At 49.3% G+C, this 19,416-nt stretch overlaps 1 protein-coding gene across 1 annotated transcript; it reads left to right on the forward strand.

The window, feature by feature from the left end:
• Positions 1 to 663: 663 nt before the first annotated feature.
• Positions 664 to 5,922, forward strand: LOC100273990 (uncharacterized). Its single transcript, NM_001148376.2, has 12 exons — positions 664 to 1,015; positions 1,682 to 1,945; positions 2,021 to 2,186; positions 2,512 to 2,646; positions 2,722 to 2,832; positions 2,920 to 3,008; positions 3,380 to 3,442; positions 3,575 to 3,750; positions 4,507 to 4,609; positions 4,813 to 4,988; positions 5,158 to 5,266; positions 5,407 to 5,922. Exons 1-12 carry the CDS (start codon positions 815 to 817, stop codon positions 5,518 to 5,520), a joined length of 1,707 nt encoding a protein of 568 aa, NP_001141848.1. The 5' UTR covers positions 664 to 814; the 3' UTR covers positions 5,521 to 5,922.
• Positions 5,923 to 19,416: the final 13,494 nt, after the last annotated feature.

Genomic DNA, 19,416 nt, shown 5'->3' on the forward strand with positions numbered 1-19,416 from the left:
GACATGTCTAAGGCATCTTCAATGGCTAGCTATTTCGCTAACTAGTCTTTTTTCTATATGGAAAGAAAATATAGAAAAACCGAGAATAGCTAGTGATCAGCAAATAGATAGAAGATGAGATAAATTATTATTTTTATTTTTCTCTCAGCTCTACATAGCTATTTGAGACATTATAGAGACGCTAAGGAGTGACGTGACGGGATCCTAATTCCTAGCGGCATAGCACTACTGCATCAGAGACACACGGCGGCGCCTGGGCGAAGAAAGCATGGCTTTGCCTTGTCTCCTCGACGCAATCGTCTAACAGCAATGTCCCCGCCTCGCGATCTCCGCCCTTGTTGCCAGCTCCACATGTCAGTCAGCGCCCCGGTCGAGAAAAAAAAAACAGAGAGATATACAAGTACTCCGTGTTGGCATGCGGAACAATAAGATCATCGACAGCCACTGACGTTTGGGCCCAAACAGAACAACGGCCCACCGGTTTGTGCCAGCCTGCCAGTGCCAGTTTAGCAGGGCCTTCCAACCTCCGGTTCTCTCGGGCGTTGGAACCGAGGATTGGAGGCATCGTGTGGACCGCGCCGTGCACACCTGGCGCGTGGGCCCGCCTCCTCCATCTCCCCCTGCGGCGTAATAAGAAGCGGCCCACGGCCACCGCCACGCCTTGTCGGAATATCATACGAAAACCCTCGCGGCGAGGAGCGCTCTCCGTCCCACACACGCGCGCCGCAGCCTCCGCAGTCCGCACCTGCCTCCACGACTTGTCGTGCTCGTGCGCTACTCTCCTCGAGCGCGGCGCGGAGCACGGGGACATCAAATGGCGGCAGCGGCGGAGATCGGTGGTTTCGCGGCGGCGAGAGTGGCGGTGGCGACGCTCAGGCCGGCTGCGCACCCAGCCCCGGCGGCGGCACCGCAGCAGCCTAGGAGGGCGGTGGCGGCGCAGTCGCTGCGGACGACCGCCACCGAGGCGCTGACGGCGGATCTCGCCGGCACGACCAACGGCGCTGTGCATGCTCGGGTGAGTGCCATCCTTAAGCCCGTCTGATTTCGCCCTGCACGCTCGACTGCTTGGCGGTATCACTGTACAGCTACTTTCCATTTCTGTGCGCGTCTGTGCTCCTCTGCGAACCACCGAGACTCTGCTTGCTGATTTGGTTCGCAGAGGAGATTAGTTTCAGGTTTTGCTTCGTTCAGTTCAGCCTTGCATCGGATTAGTCCCTGCGCGCATGTATTGTGTTTGGCGATTGGATCCCAAGCGTTGTTATTCGCAGTTGATGATCGTAGTCTAGTTGTTGCTGCGAGCTCGTTAGTACACAAAGGTCGGTCGGCTGATCCCAAGGTGCAGGCTCAGATATTTGATGATTCATTTCAATGGTGAATAAAACTACAGGAATAGCATTGCATTTACAGATGTTTGCGCATTTCCAGGACATTTTATCCAGATACTCCTTTTACTTGATCTGATTTAGTGCTCGTTTTGGCTCCATGATGTTCAGTACGACAGTACCTGATGCTATTTCTATCGCCATCTGAAGTTTGTAACCAATATTTAGCTTATTTAGACTTTTTAGTAACACAAATAACTTTTGAGTACGAATGATTCAGATACTTAATCACTTAAGTGGCTACTTCATGTGATGACGAAGTACTTTATGTGGTAACGATTGTACCATTTCTGATGCAGATGAATAGTAAGGCTACAAGTGAAATCACTTCACAGGCAGTTACTGCAAATTCTAGGAGAAAGACAAAGATAGTCTGCACCATAGGTCCCTCAACCAACACTCGTGAGATGATTTGGAAGCTTGCAGAGACTGGAATGAATGTAGCACGCCTTAATATGTCCCATGGTGACCACCAGTCGCACCAGAAGGTTATTGATTTGGTCAAGGAGTACAATGCACAGAACACTGATGGCAATGTTATTGCCATTATGCTGGACACAAAGGTATATCTCAGCTGCATACATCAAAACTAATTCTACAACAACTTAAATTCTTATGACTGAGTTTGATGGATGCAGGGTCCTGAAGTTAGAAGTGGGGATGTTCCAGAGCCAATCATGCTCAAGGAAGGTCAAGAGTTCAACTTCACGATTAAAAGAGGGGTGAGCACTGAAGACACTGTCAGCGTGAACTATGATGACTTCATAAATGATGTTGAAGCTGGCGACATACTATTAGTGGATGGTGAGCTAAACTCTCAATTGCCATATTCTACTTTGAATGCGTGTAGATGATTATTTACTTGTTGAAGCTAGTTCGTGTTCATGCTGTGACAGCTGGTTTGTATTGAAGTTATCCCTACAATCATGTTTCTTCTGCAATCTAACTTATTTCATTTGATTAAATATTCTGATTATGTTGATTTTGTGTTACTATGATCCTGTAATGGATATTGTCGGGTTCTTTTGTTGCCTTCTTCCATAAACTGATTCACTTGTTTGCAATTGAACATTATATATGATATTATGTTTCATACACCGATTCTTCATTGTACTGTTGTGTGCTACAGGAGGAATGATGTCGCTTGCTGTGAAGTCTAAAACAACCGATACAGTCAAGTGTAAAGTAGTTGATGGTGGGGAATTGAAATCACGGCGCCACCTAAATGTCCGTGGAAAGAGTGCTACTTTGCCATCTATCACTGGTTAGTTGATCCCCTGACCAGTCTAGCTGCCATTTAGTTGCATCCAACATCCTAACGTGCTTCTGTTTTCAACAGAGAAGGATTGGGAAGACATAAAATTTGGTGTCGAAAACGGTGTTGATTTCTATGCAGTTTCCTTTGTGAAGGATGCCAAAGTTATCCATGAATTAAAAGACTACCTTAAAAGTAATTTGTGCTTCATTTTGCAAGCCGTGTCTATCTATGCTGGGAAACAGGAACCTAATTAACGTTTTGTGCTCTTTTCATACCCAGGTGCTAATGCCGATATACATGTCATTCCAAAAATTGAAAGTGCAGATTCAATACCAAACCTGCAGTCCATTATTGCTGCTTCAGATGGGGTAAGACCATTGATGCTGGCCATGCAATACTTTGATACCAAAAGACGTAAATTCATAGAAAGGGAAAGTACTTTTAATGGTAAAATGAGCGTATACTTTTGGGTAGTTGCCATGTGTGATAAACACATGAAAGAAGCTGTGTTGGGGAACTTTGTTAGATCCACATTGTTTCTGTCTCCCTTTCTTTTGTTTCTTGAGAGGCTCTTCTATGTAACATAAAGACTACTAATCTCTGTCTTATGTACACTATATGATGCATGCTGACTTTATATACAGGTCTAGGTTTGATAAACAAAAATGAAAATAATGCCATCATGTACTCCTTAGTTATAATTCTAGTCTCCTAGACACTGAACTTGAAATCTTTTCAGGCAATGGTGGCGCGTGGAGACCTTGGTGCTGAACTTCCGATTGAGGATGTTCCTTTGCTACAGGTGAGATCACATTACATGTACAGTTATAGGTGCACCAAGCCATTTCTTGCTGTATCTAGTAAAGAACGCTGTGTAAAAATGCAACCAAGCAGCAGCATAATATAAATTGTGACTGTTTTACTTTTTTTTCAGGCAGAGATTGTCCAAACATGTCGAAGTATGGAGAAACCAGTCATTGTCGCTACAAATATGTTGGAAAGCATGATTGACCATCCTACTCCCACTAGGGCAGAAGTTTCTGACATAGCTATTGCAGTTCGGGAAGGTGCTGATGCCATCATGTTATCTGGCGAAACTGCTCATGGAAAGTAAGGTTCAACACTTGTTGCTGTTTAAATGTAGTGTTATCCTAAACGCTAAATGGCAAAATAGTCGGTCACCTGCAGTTTAGCCATTATTTGGGTTAAACGGCCACTCAAACAGGCAAAACGTCTGTTTAAACAGGACAATTGTTTGATTAAACAAAAATGGCAATACCAACACGTAGTATTTAAACGGTGTGTAAACGGACAAAGGCCATTTAGGCGACAGTGTTTAAATGCCTTGTAGTTAAAAAGGACAAACCTAGTGCTGGAGGCTCCCACATGAGTGAGATGTGAGATATGGGGAGGGAATAAACCAACTAACCAAGGCAACTCTTTCCCCCGCTAATACAGAGAGGTTGCTTCGAACCCATGACCTAGTGAATTAGTGAAACAGCTTTCACCACTGCACTGGGTCTGTCCTTCTAGTTATATTTTGAAAGTTTTGTAGTGCCACATGGTAATTTATTTCTGTAGAAACCCTTTGAAGACTAAGAATTTTCTGTTATGTGGTGGCTTCAGCCTCCATTATCTTGGTTTTTTTAAGAACCCGTTGGCATGTGTTTCATAATTTCATTAAGATGGAGTAAAGTGTAGCATTACAAAAAACAAGCATCAGTGCAAGGATGTGAGTAGTGTTGACACAGGCGCTGCGCAAATACTGACATTGACCTCCCTATGGGAGTTTGTTTTCCATAAATTGAATCAGCTTGGTTGTGTGTATTGCCGACTCAGATAGTTTGTGCATATTTCTGTGTTTAGGTATCCACTAAAGGCAGTCAAGGTGATGCACACTGTGGCACTCAGAACAGAATCCAGCCTTTATAACCCAACTACTTCTCCTAGTCTTGTTGCATCTGCACAGGTATGATCAGGTCCTTATGGATCCCGATACCTTCTCCCTCCAAATATGGTTTCAGCATTGCTCAATGTTCACTGATCAGTCACGGCTAGCTAGCTTCTTTAAGGCAAAGACACCATCTGCTGTTGTTTAGCATTTTGTTTTCAAAATTATATCCAATTATTTCGATGTCTTGTTTTTGTTATGTTTTATGCTTCTTTTGGCAGGGTCTACAGAATGAGGACTTCTCCCCAAGCCAGCTAAGTAAAATGTTCGGATCTCATGCAACGATGATGGCCAACACCCTTCGCACACCAATCATTGTATTTACACAGACAGGCTCCATGGCTGTCCTCCTGAGCCATTATCGTCCCTCGTCTACACTATTTGCATTTACAAACGAGTGAGTTCCTTTGTGGTTCCCCTTCATGACAATAACCTAATCTTTCATGTGATATTATCTATGAAACATGCTTTGCATCGAGCTAGTTCATAGCCTTCCTGAATCCAATGATTGAAATTGGCAAATGTGCTCTGGAGTAGACTGATATTTAGGGGAACAATTGTTGTAGGGAACGAGTGAAGCAACGGCTAGCACTCTACCAGGGCGTCATCCCTATTCACATGCAGTTCTCTGACGACGCAGAAGAAACTTTCTCCAGAGCAATTAGCAGCTTGCTGGTAAGACCATGTGCTGTGAAGTTCCATTACTGACCTTTTGCAGTCAGTTCATCAGATAAACACATCTCTGTTTTACTTGAATATTTTGCCCTTTTGTTATTATATTTTACTGATTATTCGTGGATTGGAATGTTGAACAGAAAGCACAATATGTGAAGAAGGGAGACTACGTCACTCTTGTTCAGAGCGGAGTGACTTCAATCTGGAGAGAGGAATCCACTCACCACATCCAAGTGAGGAAAGTTCAGGTCTGATGTGCCGGTGGGAATTGGTCGTCTGAGAAATTTTGATAGCGCCGCCTGATGTGTTATCATCATTATATGTGTAATTTTACTGTTTTACCAGGAGATTGCTACGTCGAGTTATATGTTGTGTCGAATTCACGTGTAGGCTCTGAATCTTGACTGTGTCCGTTCATTTTCGCTTGTTTCACACTGAAGTGTTATAAGCTCAACTTTACTGCTTTTGTTTTCTTGTGAAACTTGAGTTTAGTTTCTTGTTACAAAAGGAGCTAGCACTAACAGGGTGGTGAGTTTTGTAAAAACGGGGCGAGGACTGTTGAGTTAAAACTGTTGTAATAATGATATCGTTCCTGCAAGACGACACATGCATGGCCAGAAGGCCAAAGTCTGAACTCTTTTCTGCCGGGACAAGACAGGATGACATGGTCATTGTCGTGGTGGCATGATGCTTGCTAGCCTTTTCTCTGCTTCTGCGCATCATGTCAAGGTGATAACCTTGGCAGCGGATGTGGTGACCCAGCAGATTGGGCACGGAACACACCTGCTGTACCTCGTATCACGACCATCCGCGAAAAGTGCACGAACCACGATAACGTACCAGCTGCTAGCTTCGGATTCCCTGCAAGGCTGCAAACTCGAGCCTCGCCGCCTCGGTTTTGCTTTGATTCTGGAGGTGAAAAAATAGAGCCACCAGTATAGATGTGTAAAGGTGTGTTTGGTTCCCACCTTCTAAACGACTAACTATGGACATGTTTAGATCTCATGAGATAAAACAAAGTGACTACGGTCATATTTGGTTACCCATAAATTATTATCATCAGATAAACTTTATCTGCTGTAGTTCTAAACATTTTTCTTTTAGTTTCTTTGATAATCTGCTGCAAGATAGAATCTCAGTTATCAACTTTGTGTTGAATTTTATTGGATAACGTGCACGATACAGATTCTCAAAACCTACTGGTTTCCAAACCCCCGCCTAAATTTTGGTCACTTTAGAAACTAAAGATCTAAAATTTACTTCTCTGCAGCCACTGCTTGGACTTCTCCTTTTATTAAGCTAAGCAACTGTGGGACTAAAATAGTGAAAGAGGTATTCTTTTAGTCACTTTCAGCTCTCTATTTAAATCTTTAGCTTCTAAGATGACTAAGCTTTAGTCACTTTTGTTTTAGCTCGTGCGATCCAAACAGGCCCTAAAGTTAATTCTAGGGACTAAAGTTTAAAAGAGTGACTAAAGTAACCAAACACCCCTTAAACGTGTCGGGTATGATGGGCGACACATAGCATAACACAATTTTAGTCCAACACAAGCATGATTTGATCCGATGGCCATTGGATCCGTACCAGTCCGGCCCGATCGTCGTGTTGTGCTCGGGCCTTGGGTGCCGCAAGGCTAGCTAGATCTGGCATGGCCTGGTTTCATTTGTTCATGCATGTATCTATATTATATTTAAGTATAAAATATAAAACACAAAAATATATGTGTTCTGTTGGTTAAGTGGGTGTGTTTGGTTGAGGAGCGGAGGGGAATGGAACGACTCCATTCTTATTTTTTTGATGTTTGATTACCATGGAGGAGAGTGGAGCGGCTCCTGGAGTCTATAAATAACAAATATTTGGGATGCTCTCGCTCCACCAAAACGACCGGATGCGAGCGCTCTCGAGGACACGAGTGCTCTCATCCCTCTCCTCCACTCAAAAGTGATATGACTCTCCAACTAAACAATAAATGGAGCGACTCCGCTCTATTCTACTCTCTAACCAAACAAAAAATGGAGCTGTCGGTACCCTGAATCAGGGGTACCCTCTGCTACGGTATAAAGACGCTGTACACGTACGACGTCTCCTGGCCGCACGAAGAATGGCACCCGACCCCACCGCATGGGCAGGTCTAGGGGCACCGCGCGGCAAGGGAAGATGATGCACCCCAGGATGCATCATTTGGTCCAGACCTCCACGGATGAATACCTGACCCCTGTACGCACAATCCGGACCCACTATTACGATCCGGGACTCCCAAGAAGGCAGGCCGGGTCCCTCGGATGGGCCCTTGGTCCCTCCGAGTGAGGTCCGGACCACAGCAAGGACCCGGGGCAGGAGGAACCCGGGAATAAGTAAGGGTCCAGTGCTGGCACGTGTCCAGGCCATACCCTGCGTGCTCGCGCTACCCGTGAAGGTGGAAGCCCGCTGCTGCCGCGTGGCTAGTGGTCCGTGACATAAGCCAACGGGCGGAGCCTGACGTAAGGCCTCTAAAGCCAAGAGCTCTCTGCATTTATTGCGGAGAGGACGTGTCGCCTGCCACCATGCTGACAAGCGATGTGCCCTCTCGGCATTTAATGCGTCCAGTCCTCTCCGCTGGCAGACGGCATCAGGGTCATCCTACAGATGGCGCACTTGTCCAGTCTGTTGTCAAACAGTGCGCCCGTGCCAAGCAGCGCACTGTGCTCACCATCCCTTATACAAGAAGCTTCCCCTGCACGCCGAGGAGACGCAGATCTCGGATGTCAGGACGCGAGAAGATTGCACCAGTGGTGAATATCTGTAGCTCCAAGAGCTATATCCGTTATGTCTCTGGGCCCATATGTTGGGGCTCAGTACCATTGTGCATGCCCCCCTTCAACTATAAAAGGGGAGGCATGCGACGTTACAAGACAGGCTCACTTAGACCCAAGTGACTCTAGACAACGCAAGCTCTCAAGCAATACATCACACAGTGGAGTAGGGTATTACGCTCCGGCGGCCCGAACTACTCTAAATCCTTGTGTGTTCTTGTGTTCTTCCCATTTTTCCAACTAACAAGCAAAATGCTTAGGCCCCTCCTCATCTTAGGATTTAGGGCGGGTGCACTCCGCCACCCGGCCGGAGATTTCCTCTCCGACATTTGGCGCGCCAGGTAGGGGGCTCTATGCTTTAGGTTTTTGCTTGTTTCCTCGCTCAGCATGATGGTGCGGATTGTTGAGCACTGCGCCGAGACTTCGATGGATTTCGAGGTGGAGGAGGAAGCTGCTTCTTCCACACCACTGATTCCCAACCGCCCTGTGCCGGGCGCTGCTACAGTGCATGCCGCACGGCAGCATACGGCCGCACAGACATCCCGGACTTCGTCGAGGGCGACTCCGGGAGCATTGTGAGCAGCCAGGGAGTTGCTGCGACACCTTCCAAACTCCACAGCCTCACTAGGGGCCATGAAGCAATGGCGGGACGACATCGACCGACTGCTCGGCATGGCACACTCTACCTCGACCAGGTCGAGACCACGGTCATCCCGGCGCCAACATGAGGCGTCGGCATCTGTGTGCTCACCCTTAGTGAGGGGCGCACAGACCAACGACCTTCGAGCAGAACTCGACCACAGGTGTGCGGGAGAGGACGCTAGGGTCTCTTTGGAGAGGGCGCGCGAGCGTCGCCAAAACATTGAGGGCCGCAACCTCGATCATGACTTCGCCGTGGCGGCACCGTAGACACCAATGGGCACTCGGTCCCCAACGGGTGTCCCCTTGGCCGGCGTGGGCTGCGCCGCTCTCGTGGATCATCTCCGCGCGGCCTCATGGCCACCCAAGTTCTGGCCACACCTGCCGGAAAAGTACGACGGAACGTCAAATCTGTCGGAGTTCCTGCAGGTGTATGTCACCACTATCACAGCAGCCGGTGGGAACACCGCTATGATGTCCACATATTTTCATGTCGCCTTGTCTGGTCCTGCCCGGACTTGGCTCATGAACCTCGTCCCAGGGTCAGTCTACTCCTGGGAAGAGCTCTGCGCGAGGTTCGTTGCGAACTTCGCCAGTGCTTAGCAGCAGCACGGTGTGGAGGCCCACCTCCATGCGGTGAGGCAGGAGCCCGGGGAGACCCTCCGGACGTTCATCTCCTGCTTCACCAAGGTGCGAGGTACTATACCTCGCATTTCCGATGCTTCCATCATCACGGCCTTCTGTCGGGGAGTATGTGATGAGAAAATATTGGAGAAGTTGGCCACGCATGACGTGGAGACTGTCCCCACACTCTTCGCTCTGGCCGACAAATGTGCCAGAGCCGCCGAGGGCCGCGCATGGCACTCGGCCCCACAAACCGGGGCTGCCCAGTCGGGTGGCTCGGGTGCCGTCCCCCGGGACGGTAAGAAGAAAAAGAAGAAGGACCACGACTACCAGAAGCCGCGGTCCACCGCTCTAGTCGTTGTAGCCGCGACCAGGGGCCAAGACGATCGCAACAAGCGCCCACGGCCGTAGAAGGGTAACAACGGCCCATGCCCTGTGCACCCCAACGGTCGTCACAACGCCGTGGAGTGTCGCGAGATCATTGATCTCGCGAAACGTGTCAACGAACGGCGCGAGTAGGCCTCCAAGGACGGCACCCCACCTCGTCGCCGACCTGGCAAAGAAAAAGTCGACGACGGCGAGGTGGCCGCAGCCGAACGGGACCTCGGGTACCAGTCACCCGAGGGGGACCTGAAGGATGTCTTCACCGGAGGCTCCTACTCTGGTGGAGGCAACTAGACGGACCCCCATAGGAACCCCGTGCTCCCCGGTCTACGAGGCTGAAGTCTGTCTTCCCCCGGAAACCCTTCTGGACTCCCCACGGGACCAGACTTCCGACAGGATCATGCAGAAATGGTCGCAGCCGAAGACGAGGGCTCCCACGTAAAACGCGGATGGGAACCCAGGGTCGGGACCTAGCCCTACGACAAGTACCAAACCAAGAAGGGCTCCACGTCCCCCAGCTGGGAAGGACCCTTCAAGATAACGGGAATGCACCGACCCAAGGGCAACCATCTAGCTACGACTGAAGGAGTGCCTCACCCCGATGCCGGAACATCTCTGTAAGTTCTATCCATAGGGCAAGTCTGAGGGGTCTATTTTGTTTCCCTTTTGTAACTAGGTAGCGCATACGTGTACGCCAACCCAGTGGGGTCCGTCCCCATAAACCCGTCCTGTTGGTCTGCACCCATGCATGATGAGTTATAAAGAAAAACTACCCCTTCAGTTGTGCCCCTATGATAGTTCCATCTTGCTGCTCCATGGTCTTACCTTGTAGTTTTTCAGATGATACTTTTTATCTAACCCACCCGTACGGTTCCCATCTGTCCTGTCACGACGACATCCGAATTGAGCAGCCAGGCTTACAGTTTAGGGCCTCCTTTACAAAAGTTGGGGGGTTCGACAGCCCGGGAGCCGGCTCTAGAGAACGGGACCCCGTTCCATGGGTGGTCCGGAGCCTGTGTGGCCACTTAGCTTAGTTCTGTACCCGAAAGCATGCACACTCCACCACTCCGTGATGGGTACCTAGTATCTAGAGCTATAAGTCCTGTGGGTCCGACAACCTCGGGACCGGAACTAGAGAATGGACATTTGTCTCCTGGGGTGGTCTGGAGCCCGTGTAGCCGCTCAGCCTGGTCCCGTACCGTGGGCCTACACGCTCCACCACTCTGCGACAAATGTCCTAGTACCTAGTGCTGCGACCCGAGGAGGTCCGGACACGCAACTTGGCCACCCAGACTGAAACCTGCGAGTCCCGAGCATGTATCAAAGGATGGCTGATATCAGACAGGGGACCCTATGGGTGTACTACTAACGCTCCCTGGCTGAAGCTGTGTATAGATCCAGATCCCGGTGAGGCTGCCTCCTGAGAGTTGTTGACAACCCTTTCAGATACGTTGGTATCCAACCTCGACACATCAAGCCTGCATCCCAGGCAGGGGGCCAGGTACCAGGGAGGAGTCAACAACATAACATCACGCGCAATAGGAACAAGTGGTACACAACTAAGTACTAATACTGCTTGATAAATAATACTCAAAAGTACCTTACAAAAAGCAAAAGTATTACATCCGCTTTCAAGCGGAGCCCTAGCTCCATCTCTACTCTACAGGTATGAACTACCTCCACACCAGTAGGGCCGCGTGGTAGCTAGCTTCGAGCGACGCGCCAGCAGAGGCGACCACCTCAGCACCGACGGAAGCGGCCACCTCTGCACCGACGACTCGCCAGCAGTGGCGACCACCTCAATGCGCGCGCCATTGCGAAGAGGTCCTCGCCCCCGTCCTCCTACAGGGGGCGACAACGAGGCCATTAAAGCCAAAGAGTGGGAGGCTCGGCGGCAGGTGGCACTGACGGTCTCACCAGCGGAGGCAACCACCTCTACAGTGGGCAGCCTCACCAGCGGCGGCGACCACCTCAACACCGACGACAGCGCCCACCTCCGCACCTGTAGCTTACCGGCAACGGCGGCCGCCTCAGCGCGTGCGAAGAGGTCCTCGCTCCCGTCCTCCCACGGGAGTGAGGACAAGATCATCCAAGAACGCGGCCGCCACCCCCCACGGCGTACGACGTCTTGTACAACCCCCCGGGCGGCGTCGGAGCAGTGCGGCTGGTGGCGCGGGAGACGCCGTGGATGTGGTGGACCTGCGCACGGCGCGATCATTGCCCGTGTGGTGGACGGACAGCCACACCCCGACCAAGCGGCAGGAGGCAGCGCCGGAGGCGGCGCCAAAGCCATCTAGGCCAAGGAGCCAGGCACGCGACAGCTGACGGTGCCTGCAGCCGGCCGGCCCCGCGTAGCCGAAGTTCGCATCCTCCGCAAGGCTGGTGAACGCCCTTCTCCCCCGAATGCTGAAGGAAGAAGCGGGTCGCCAGCCCATGCGGAAGGCAGGACCCCAACTCGGCCCGCCTTCCACCCTAGCGAGGACGATGAACATCCTTGAAGCTGAGGGCGGGGGGGGGGGGGGGGGGAGGCCGCAGCCCAGCTCGCTTCTCTCCACCACAAGGCTGGTGGTCATCCTTCTAGGTGACCACTGGCGGGAGGTTGCAGCCGGGCTGCATGATGAAAATCCTTGAAGCCGAGCGATGGCAGAAGAGCGCCAACCTCCACGAGGTCGTGCTCCTCCAACAACAGCAAGAAGAAGACAAGATCGACAGCACCACTGCGCAGAAAACAAAGAGCGCGAGCTCTCCGACGGTGAAACCACTGGAGGGGGGGTGACCCTGACGCGGATTCTTCCAGTGAACACCGACGCACCCCATCCAGAGGCCCGGAAGGTGGAAAGGTGTAAGAGGAGCGAGGCATGGCTACTGCCCGGGGGATGGACCCCTTTTTAAAGGCAGATTTCCCCACTTACGCCCCGAAGCGTCACGGGCAAGGTCTCCTCCGATGCGTACTGGGGTTCCCACCCTATGACACGGGGGCCAGGCCCCATGTGTCATACAGGCTGACCCGAAGTGCGAAGAAGAAAACTGCTACACAAGGAGCATGCAACCGCCCTGCGGTTATGTGCCCCTTCGTTTTCGCCGCAACCAGCGGTCAGAAAGACGAACCGCCGCATGAGGAGCGTGCAACCGCCCCGCGGTTATACGCCCCTTCATCTTCGCCGAAACCAGCGGTCAAGAAGGCGAACCGCCACGCAGGAAGCGTACAACCGCCCCGTGGTTGTGCACCCCCTCAGCTTCGCTGCAACCGGTGGTCCAACTTGGATGTCATGCAACCGGCGCACCAGTTACTGGGTGCGGAAAATCGCACCGTCGGTCGCGCCAATGCCACGTCTCCTCGGGACCGTCACGGAAGACTGAAAAGATAAGTTTTCAGAACTAGTGCAGCGACTCGAGGCACCCCGCGCATGGCCCATTAGTGACATTAAGAACAAAGGTCACGGGCCAGTCAACCGTGGAAACAGACGTGGCAGTCAGCGTGACCATAGGCGGGTCGACAGTAATTGCGTCAACAGGCGCGCAGGAGCAGCAGGCCAACCGCCAATCAGACTCTAGCCCCACCTGCAGGCTCGCATCCTCCCCTAAGGCGGGCCCGGGGGCCACTTTCGATACCCTGAATCAGGGGTACCCTCTGCTACAGTATAAAGACGTTGTACACGTACGACGTCTCCTGGCCGCACGAAGAACGACACCCGACCCCACCGTATGGGCAGGTCTAGGGGCACCGCGCGGCAAGGGAAGATGATGCACCCCAGGATGCATCATTGGGTCCGGACCTCCACGGATGAATACCGGACCCCTGTACGCACAACCCGGACCCACTATTACGATCTGGGACTCCCAAGAAGGCAGGCCGGGTCCCTCGGATGGGCCCTAGGTCCCTCCGAGTGAGGTCCGGACCACAACAAGGACCAGGGGCAGGGGGAACCCGGGAATAAGTAAGGGTCCGGTGCTGGCACGTGTCCAGGCCTTACCCTACGTGCTCGCGCTACCCGCGAAGGTGGAAGCCCGTTGCTGCCGCGTGGCTGGTGGCCCGTGACATAAGCCAACGGGCGGAGCCTGACGTAAGGCCTCTAAAGCCAAGAGCTCTCTACATTTATTGCGGAGAGGACGCGTCGCCTGCCACCATGCTGACAGGCGATGTGCCCTCTCGACATTTAATGCATCCAGTCCTCTCCGCTGGCAGACGACGTCAGGGTCATCCTGCAGATGGCGCACCTGTCCAGTCTGTTGTCAAACAGTCGCCCGTGCCAAGCAGCGCACTGTGCTCACCATCCCTTATACAAGAAGCTTCCCCTGCACGCCGAGGAGACGCAGATCTCGGATGTCAGGACGCGAGAAGATTGCACCAGTGGTGAATATCTATAGCTCCAAGAGCTATATCCGTTATGTCTCTGGGCCCATATGTCGGGGCTCAGTACCATTGTGCATGCCCCCTTCAACTATAAAAGGGGAGGCATGCGACGTTACAAGACAGGCTCACTTAGACCCAAGTGACTCTAGACAACGCAAGCTCTCAAGCAATACATCACACAGTGGAGTAGGGTATTACGCTCCGGCGGCCCGAACCACTCTAACTCCTTGTGTGTTCTTGTGTTCCTCCCATTTTTCCAACTAACAAGTAAAACGCTTAGGCCCCTCCTCATCTTAGGATTTAGGGCGGGTGCACTCCGCCACCCGACCGGAGATTTCCTCTCCGACATGACCGGTTTTGTTTTGCTTGCCAAACACAGAATGAAATGGCTCAATTCTTAGAAACTGGAATGGAGCCGCTCCCTACCAGCTGTCTCCCCAACCAAACGCACCCTAAGTGTAAATATATGTTTAGTGCCAACAATCTTGGTTTAAACCGTTATATATATTTATTTTTGTCTTCGACAAGGGTTGTTGTAGGCATGTTAGGCCCATCAAGTCGTGGTCCGGCCTGATACGATTACTAGCCTGGCACGTCGTGCCTCGGCCTCTCGTCCAAAGTCTTTCTGATCATGGTCAGGTTAGACTAATCGAGGAGACATTCGCCCTTCACTCCAACAGCGGCATGACCCCAATTCGTGTCAGACCTAGCCATGCCTAGGTGGGACTGGTACTGTAGGATTATGGGGATGCTACACTAGTGCAAAACAAAATTTTCTACCCCATAAAACCAAGATCTACTATTATTATAGGTCACAAGATTACCACTAGACGTGTAGGGCAGTGGAAGCTATCTCGATGTAGACGAACACGTCGAACAATTACGTGCAGTCCTCGACGTCCTTTACGTCCTCATGCAGTTCGTCCTAGTGCTCTAGATGCAGCACCTCCGAGGTCTTTGAGGTATCCACACGTACTAGGAGGAAGCGTCGCGTATCGAACTGCTAGGTTCAACATGGTGGCTTGGTGAGGGCGAGAGGGGTGCATCAGCTAGTTTGCTGGTGGGCGAATTAGGTTAACCCTAATCGTGCTTCCACCTCTCGTTATACAGACATTCTAGTGGTCTTCTGACTCTAAGGCCCATCAGCAACCTTAAAACCTAGTCTAATTCAGATCCTATCCAAATTAGGCTTCCATCCTCTTAAGTGTGTGACCCTATAGGTTCACATACACATAGACATGGCCCAAGCACTCTTACTTAGCCCAATAATTGACACTGGTCTCTAGCAAGACATGTCAAATCTTATGTACACTTAAATATCATATCAAACGAACCATCACAACATTATGTACATGTTGTTCCTTTTTTCTCTTTCTCAATACTATGATTTGGAATCCTTTCAAGGGTTAACGCTTAACCCTAGCACAATTATGCATTTCTTGATCCATTCACTCAAGGGGCTAGAGATATCTCTCAAAAGAAGAGAGGGATAAATTCCATCTTTACTGACCATACCTCATAGCATACTTCCTAGCAAACCCAAAACTACCTTTATAACTACCTAGTTATGAAGTAGCGTTTGATAATCCCTAAGTAGGTCAATTCACATCTTGAGTTCATGTGATAATATCAGGTCTAAGGACACAGTGTACATGTTGTAAAAAGAGAACTATATTACAATATCTCACATTGGGTTGGTCCAACCTCATGTCATACTTGCGCCCACATTATTAGTTTGACATCTACATGTACATGACTTGTGAAACATAGTCATCAACTAATACATGTGCTAGTCATCGACTCTAACCAGGGGCACCTTTTAGAATAACCATACAAGTAAAGAATCTCAAAGATATCCAATAGTCATAGATCTCATGTGTGCCTCATGCTTAGGTCGTGGAAGAGGTTTCGTCAAAAGATCAACAACATTCAAGTCCGTATGTATTTTGTATATTTTGATCTCACCCTGCCCAACAAATTATCGTATGATGTGAAACTATCGCAGTACGTGTTTGCTTTTCCGTTGGTTCCATGGCTCCTTAGCTTGCACAATAGCCCCATTGTTGTCACATTAGAGGTTCAATGGACTTGAGGCATTAGAAAACACACCAAACTCGATGACGAACTTCCTTATCCAAACACCTTCCTTCGTAGATTCAGAAGCTGCAATGTACTCGACTTCTATTGTAGAATCAGTATCAGTCTCCTGCTTGAAACACTTCCAAATAACAACACCACCATTCAGTGAAGCCTTGATGGATTCCAACATTGGAATGCCATTCCCAATCAATAATAAATCATCTACATACAATATTAGAAATACAACAACGCTCCCACTTTCCTTCTTGTAAACACAAGCTTCTTCTTCATTCTAATGAAAACCAAACCCTTTGACCACTTCATCAAAACGAATGTTCCAGCTTCGAGATGCATGCTTCAACCCATAAATGGATTTATAAAGTTTGCATATATTTCTACCAATGATCAGATTGACAAAACCCTCGGGTTGCATCATATACATGTCCTCATCTAGGTTCCCATTTAGAAAAGTTGTTTTGACATCCATCTGTCAAATATCATAATCAAAATATGCGGCTATAGCTAGAATGATCTGAATAGATTATGGATCGCAGCGCCCTGGAGATGGACAATGGCGGCACGACGGCAAATCCAACGTCGATGGGTAATTCCGTTGGCGCAGGCAGCGATTCCCTGAACACCCAGGTCACCCCGCACCCCGCGTGTGACACCCCAATGTCACCTAGGGTTTCTCTCAAGTGCTAACCCAAGAACCATCATTTTATGTGAACCAAATTGAGCATGAGCATCAAATTAACTTGAGAATAAAAGATCTACTAAGTTTATATCTAAAGAATCATGTTCCAAACAAGTAAGATTTTCAAAGGAGCAAAATGTTGAAACCCTAATACCAAACCTAATTGAGCTCTTTAAGTAGAATTGAAGAAAAGGGGCAAAAGACTATGAAAAATATAAAATCAAGGCTTAGGCCAAATATAAACATTGAAGTATACTAAATAAGCAACAATAAATATAATGAAAGCTTGTCCAAAATAGTTTAATAAAACCCTAAAACAAGCTTCTCAAGTAAGGGTTCAATGGGGATTTCTGAAATTTAGAATTCTGAATTTTAGCCCTTGAGCTAAACACCAAGCGTGTTCACCTTGATCCCTAGCTCAAATCCTAATGACCCCATTGACAAAATTGTGCCTAACTAATCCCTTTGTCACATGCCAGAAGATGGCATTGGGACACGAGCCCTAGACACGACAAAACCTAGGATTTGCCTCGGGCTCGAGCATGGAGACATACCAGATTTCAGGGCTCCAAATCTTTGAAGCCAGTAGGCAAAATCCTATGACCCCCACACAAGATCGGTAGCTTATAGAGAGGAGAAGAGGTTTTGTGCACTGACCAAGGCAAGAGCAGGCTCGGATGAATGACCACACGCGCCAGAACTTGGGCAGAATGAACGCGCACACGTGTTCGACCCTGGTCAGCACGCCGGCGTTCGCCCAACCCGCGCGCGCGCGCTCGCCCTAGCGTTCGGTCAAGTCCGCCGCGCGCCCTCGCCCTCGGCCGTGCTCGCCCGCACCTATAAAGCCTCCCCAGGCGCGCCTCACCTCACCCCGTGCTCACCTTCGCCGGCCAGACGCCCCTCCTTAGCTCCGGCGAGCTCTTTTCCGCCCGCCATTGCCACCCGAGCCTCGGCCACCATGGCCAGCCCATTCCGGTCGCTTCCAAGCCGCGCCAGCCGCTCGGTTAGCTTCACCAAGAGCTTGTGAAGCTTCCCAAGCTCTCGGACCCAGCAGAACTTCACCGGAGAACTAAGATCGTCCTCGCCGGACTTCGGCCGCCCGCCTGCGCGCGTAGACCGAGCAATCCGGTGAGCCATTCTTCAATTCCTCGCACACACACCTTCCTTGATCCCTGGTGAAGCTCTCTGACCTATTTGATTGGTCAAGTGTGCCCTGGATAGGCCGGACTCCTCGCCACCGACGAGCTCCCCCGCCTGCGCACGTGGACCAGCCGACTCCGACCATCCCCGACGGCGACCCGCACATCGTCGTGACCCTCAGGACCTCCCCTACGCCCTCGGCCACCTCACCGGAGCAGTCTCGCCACCGGTAAGCCCCTCCGCCCTTTCTTCCGCTGCGGGTACTGTTTGATTTGGGGGAAGGACCTCGGGTTAGGATTAGAAGAACCCAGGGGGTTTTCTGAACTGTCAGCCACACATTTGAATAGTAGCCCAAGGACTAGTATGTAAGGAAACTTGAAAACACCCGCCAGGGACCCCGTTGCAAAGTAGTTTTCCATTTAATCATTTCTGTTTAATCTTTTTAATGAACAGAGAACTTAGGAAATTCATAACTTAAGAAATACTTAACCAAAAATTGTCAAACTAATTTTGCTGGATTCTAAATATTATGGACTACCAACTAAAAATACTGAACCCCATGCTTTCTGTTCTAAAGTTTAGAGTTTGGAATTAAAAACAAAAACTGACCAAACTTTATTAAATTAAAGAAAATCAGTTATGTTTCTGTGCTGAACCTAAGAAAATTTGTAGATGTTCAAACCCCATTTAAACACTGTTTAAAAATAGTGAGAACCCCAGTATTGAAAAAATTAGTAGGGATATCTATTAAAAGCCATTTTTGCCCAAAACTTAGGTAAATCAGAAAGTCATTAGAAAATAATGAACAGTGAGTGCAATTATTTTTCCTAGCCTACTTAAGTAACAAAGAACCTAGGAAAAATAAAAAGACCACTAGTCCAGAATAAAATTAAAGTGGAATGTTTTATTTAGCATTATTCCAACTAGAAAATAATTATTGGAGTTATAAAACCAGACCCAAATTTGTTAATAAAAATCCAGTGGACTTGTAACCACCAAAACTCCACTGCAAAAATAATAAACACCCCAGCCCATCATTTTAAGTAGGGTAAATAAATAGAACATGATAATGAGTCATATTTCAAATAAATCATGAGTAACCCAAAATAATGCAATAATGGGCAAATAAAATTTTGCTAGATCAATAATGAGATAGGCCACCAGAGAAAATGCAAACCCATTTGAAAGATGCACAATAATGCCTATTACCAATACTTCATGAAAAAGGCCATTTAATCCAAATAATTTCTACCACCCCTTCCCTTAAGCAAAAAGATGCCAAACTTCAGAATGATTGCTCTTGCACAAAATAGAAGCTAGGAAAAATCAGAAATCTGTTGTTTGATATTTTTCAAATATAGTGGTAGTCGAAAGCACCCCTTTGGCTAGAAACTTTGGAAAATCATAATAAAATAACTGGTAAGTATTAATGGCTAGAAAT

This window comes from Zea mays, chromosome 1 (assembly GCF_902167145.1).
Source record: "Zea mays cultivar B73 chromosome 1, Zm-B73-REFERENCE-NAM-5.0, whole genome shotgun sequence".
Classification (NCBI taxonomy): Eukaryota; Viridiplantae; Streptophyta; class Magnoliopsida; order Poales; family Poaceae; genus Zea; species Zea mays.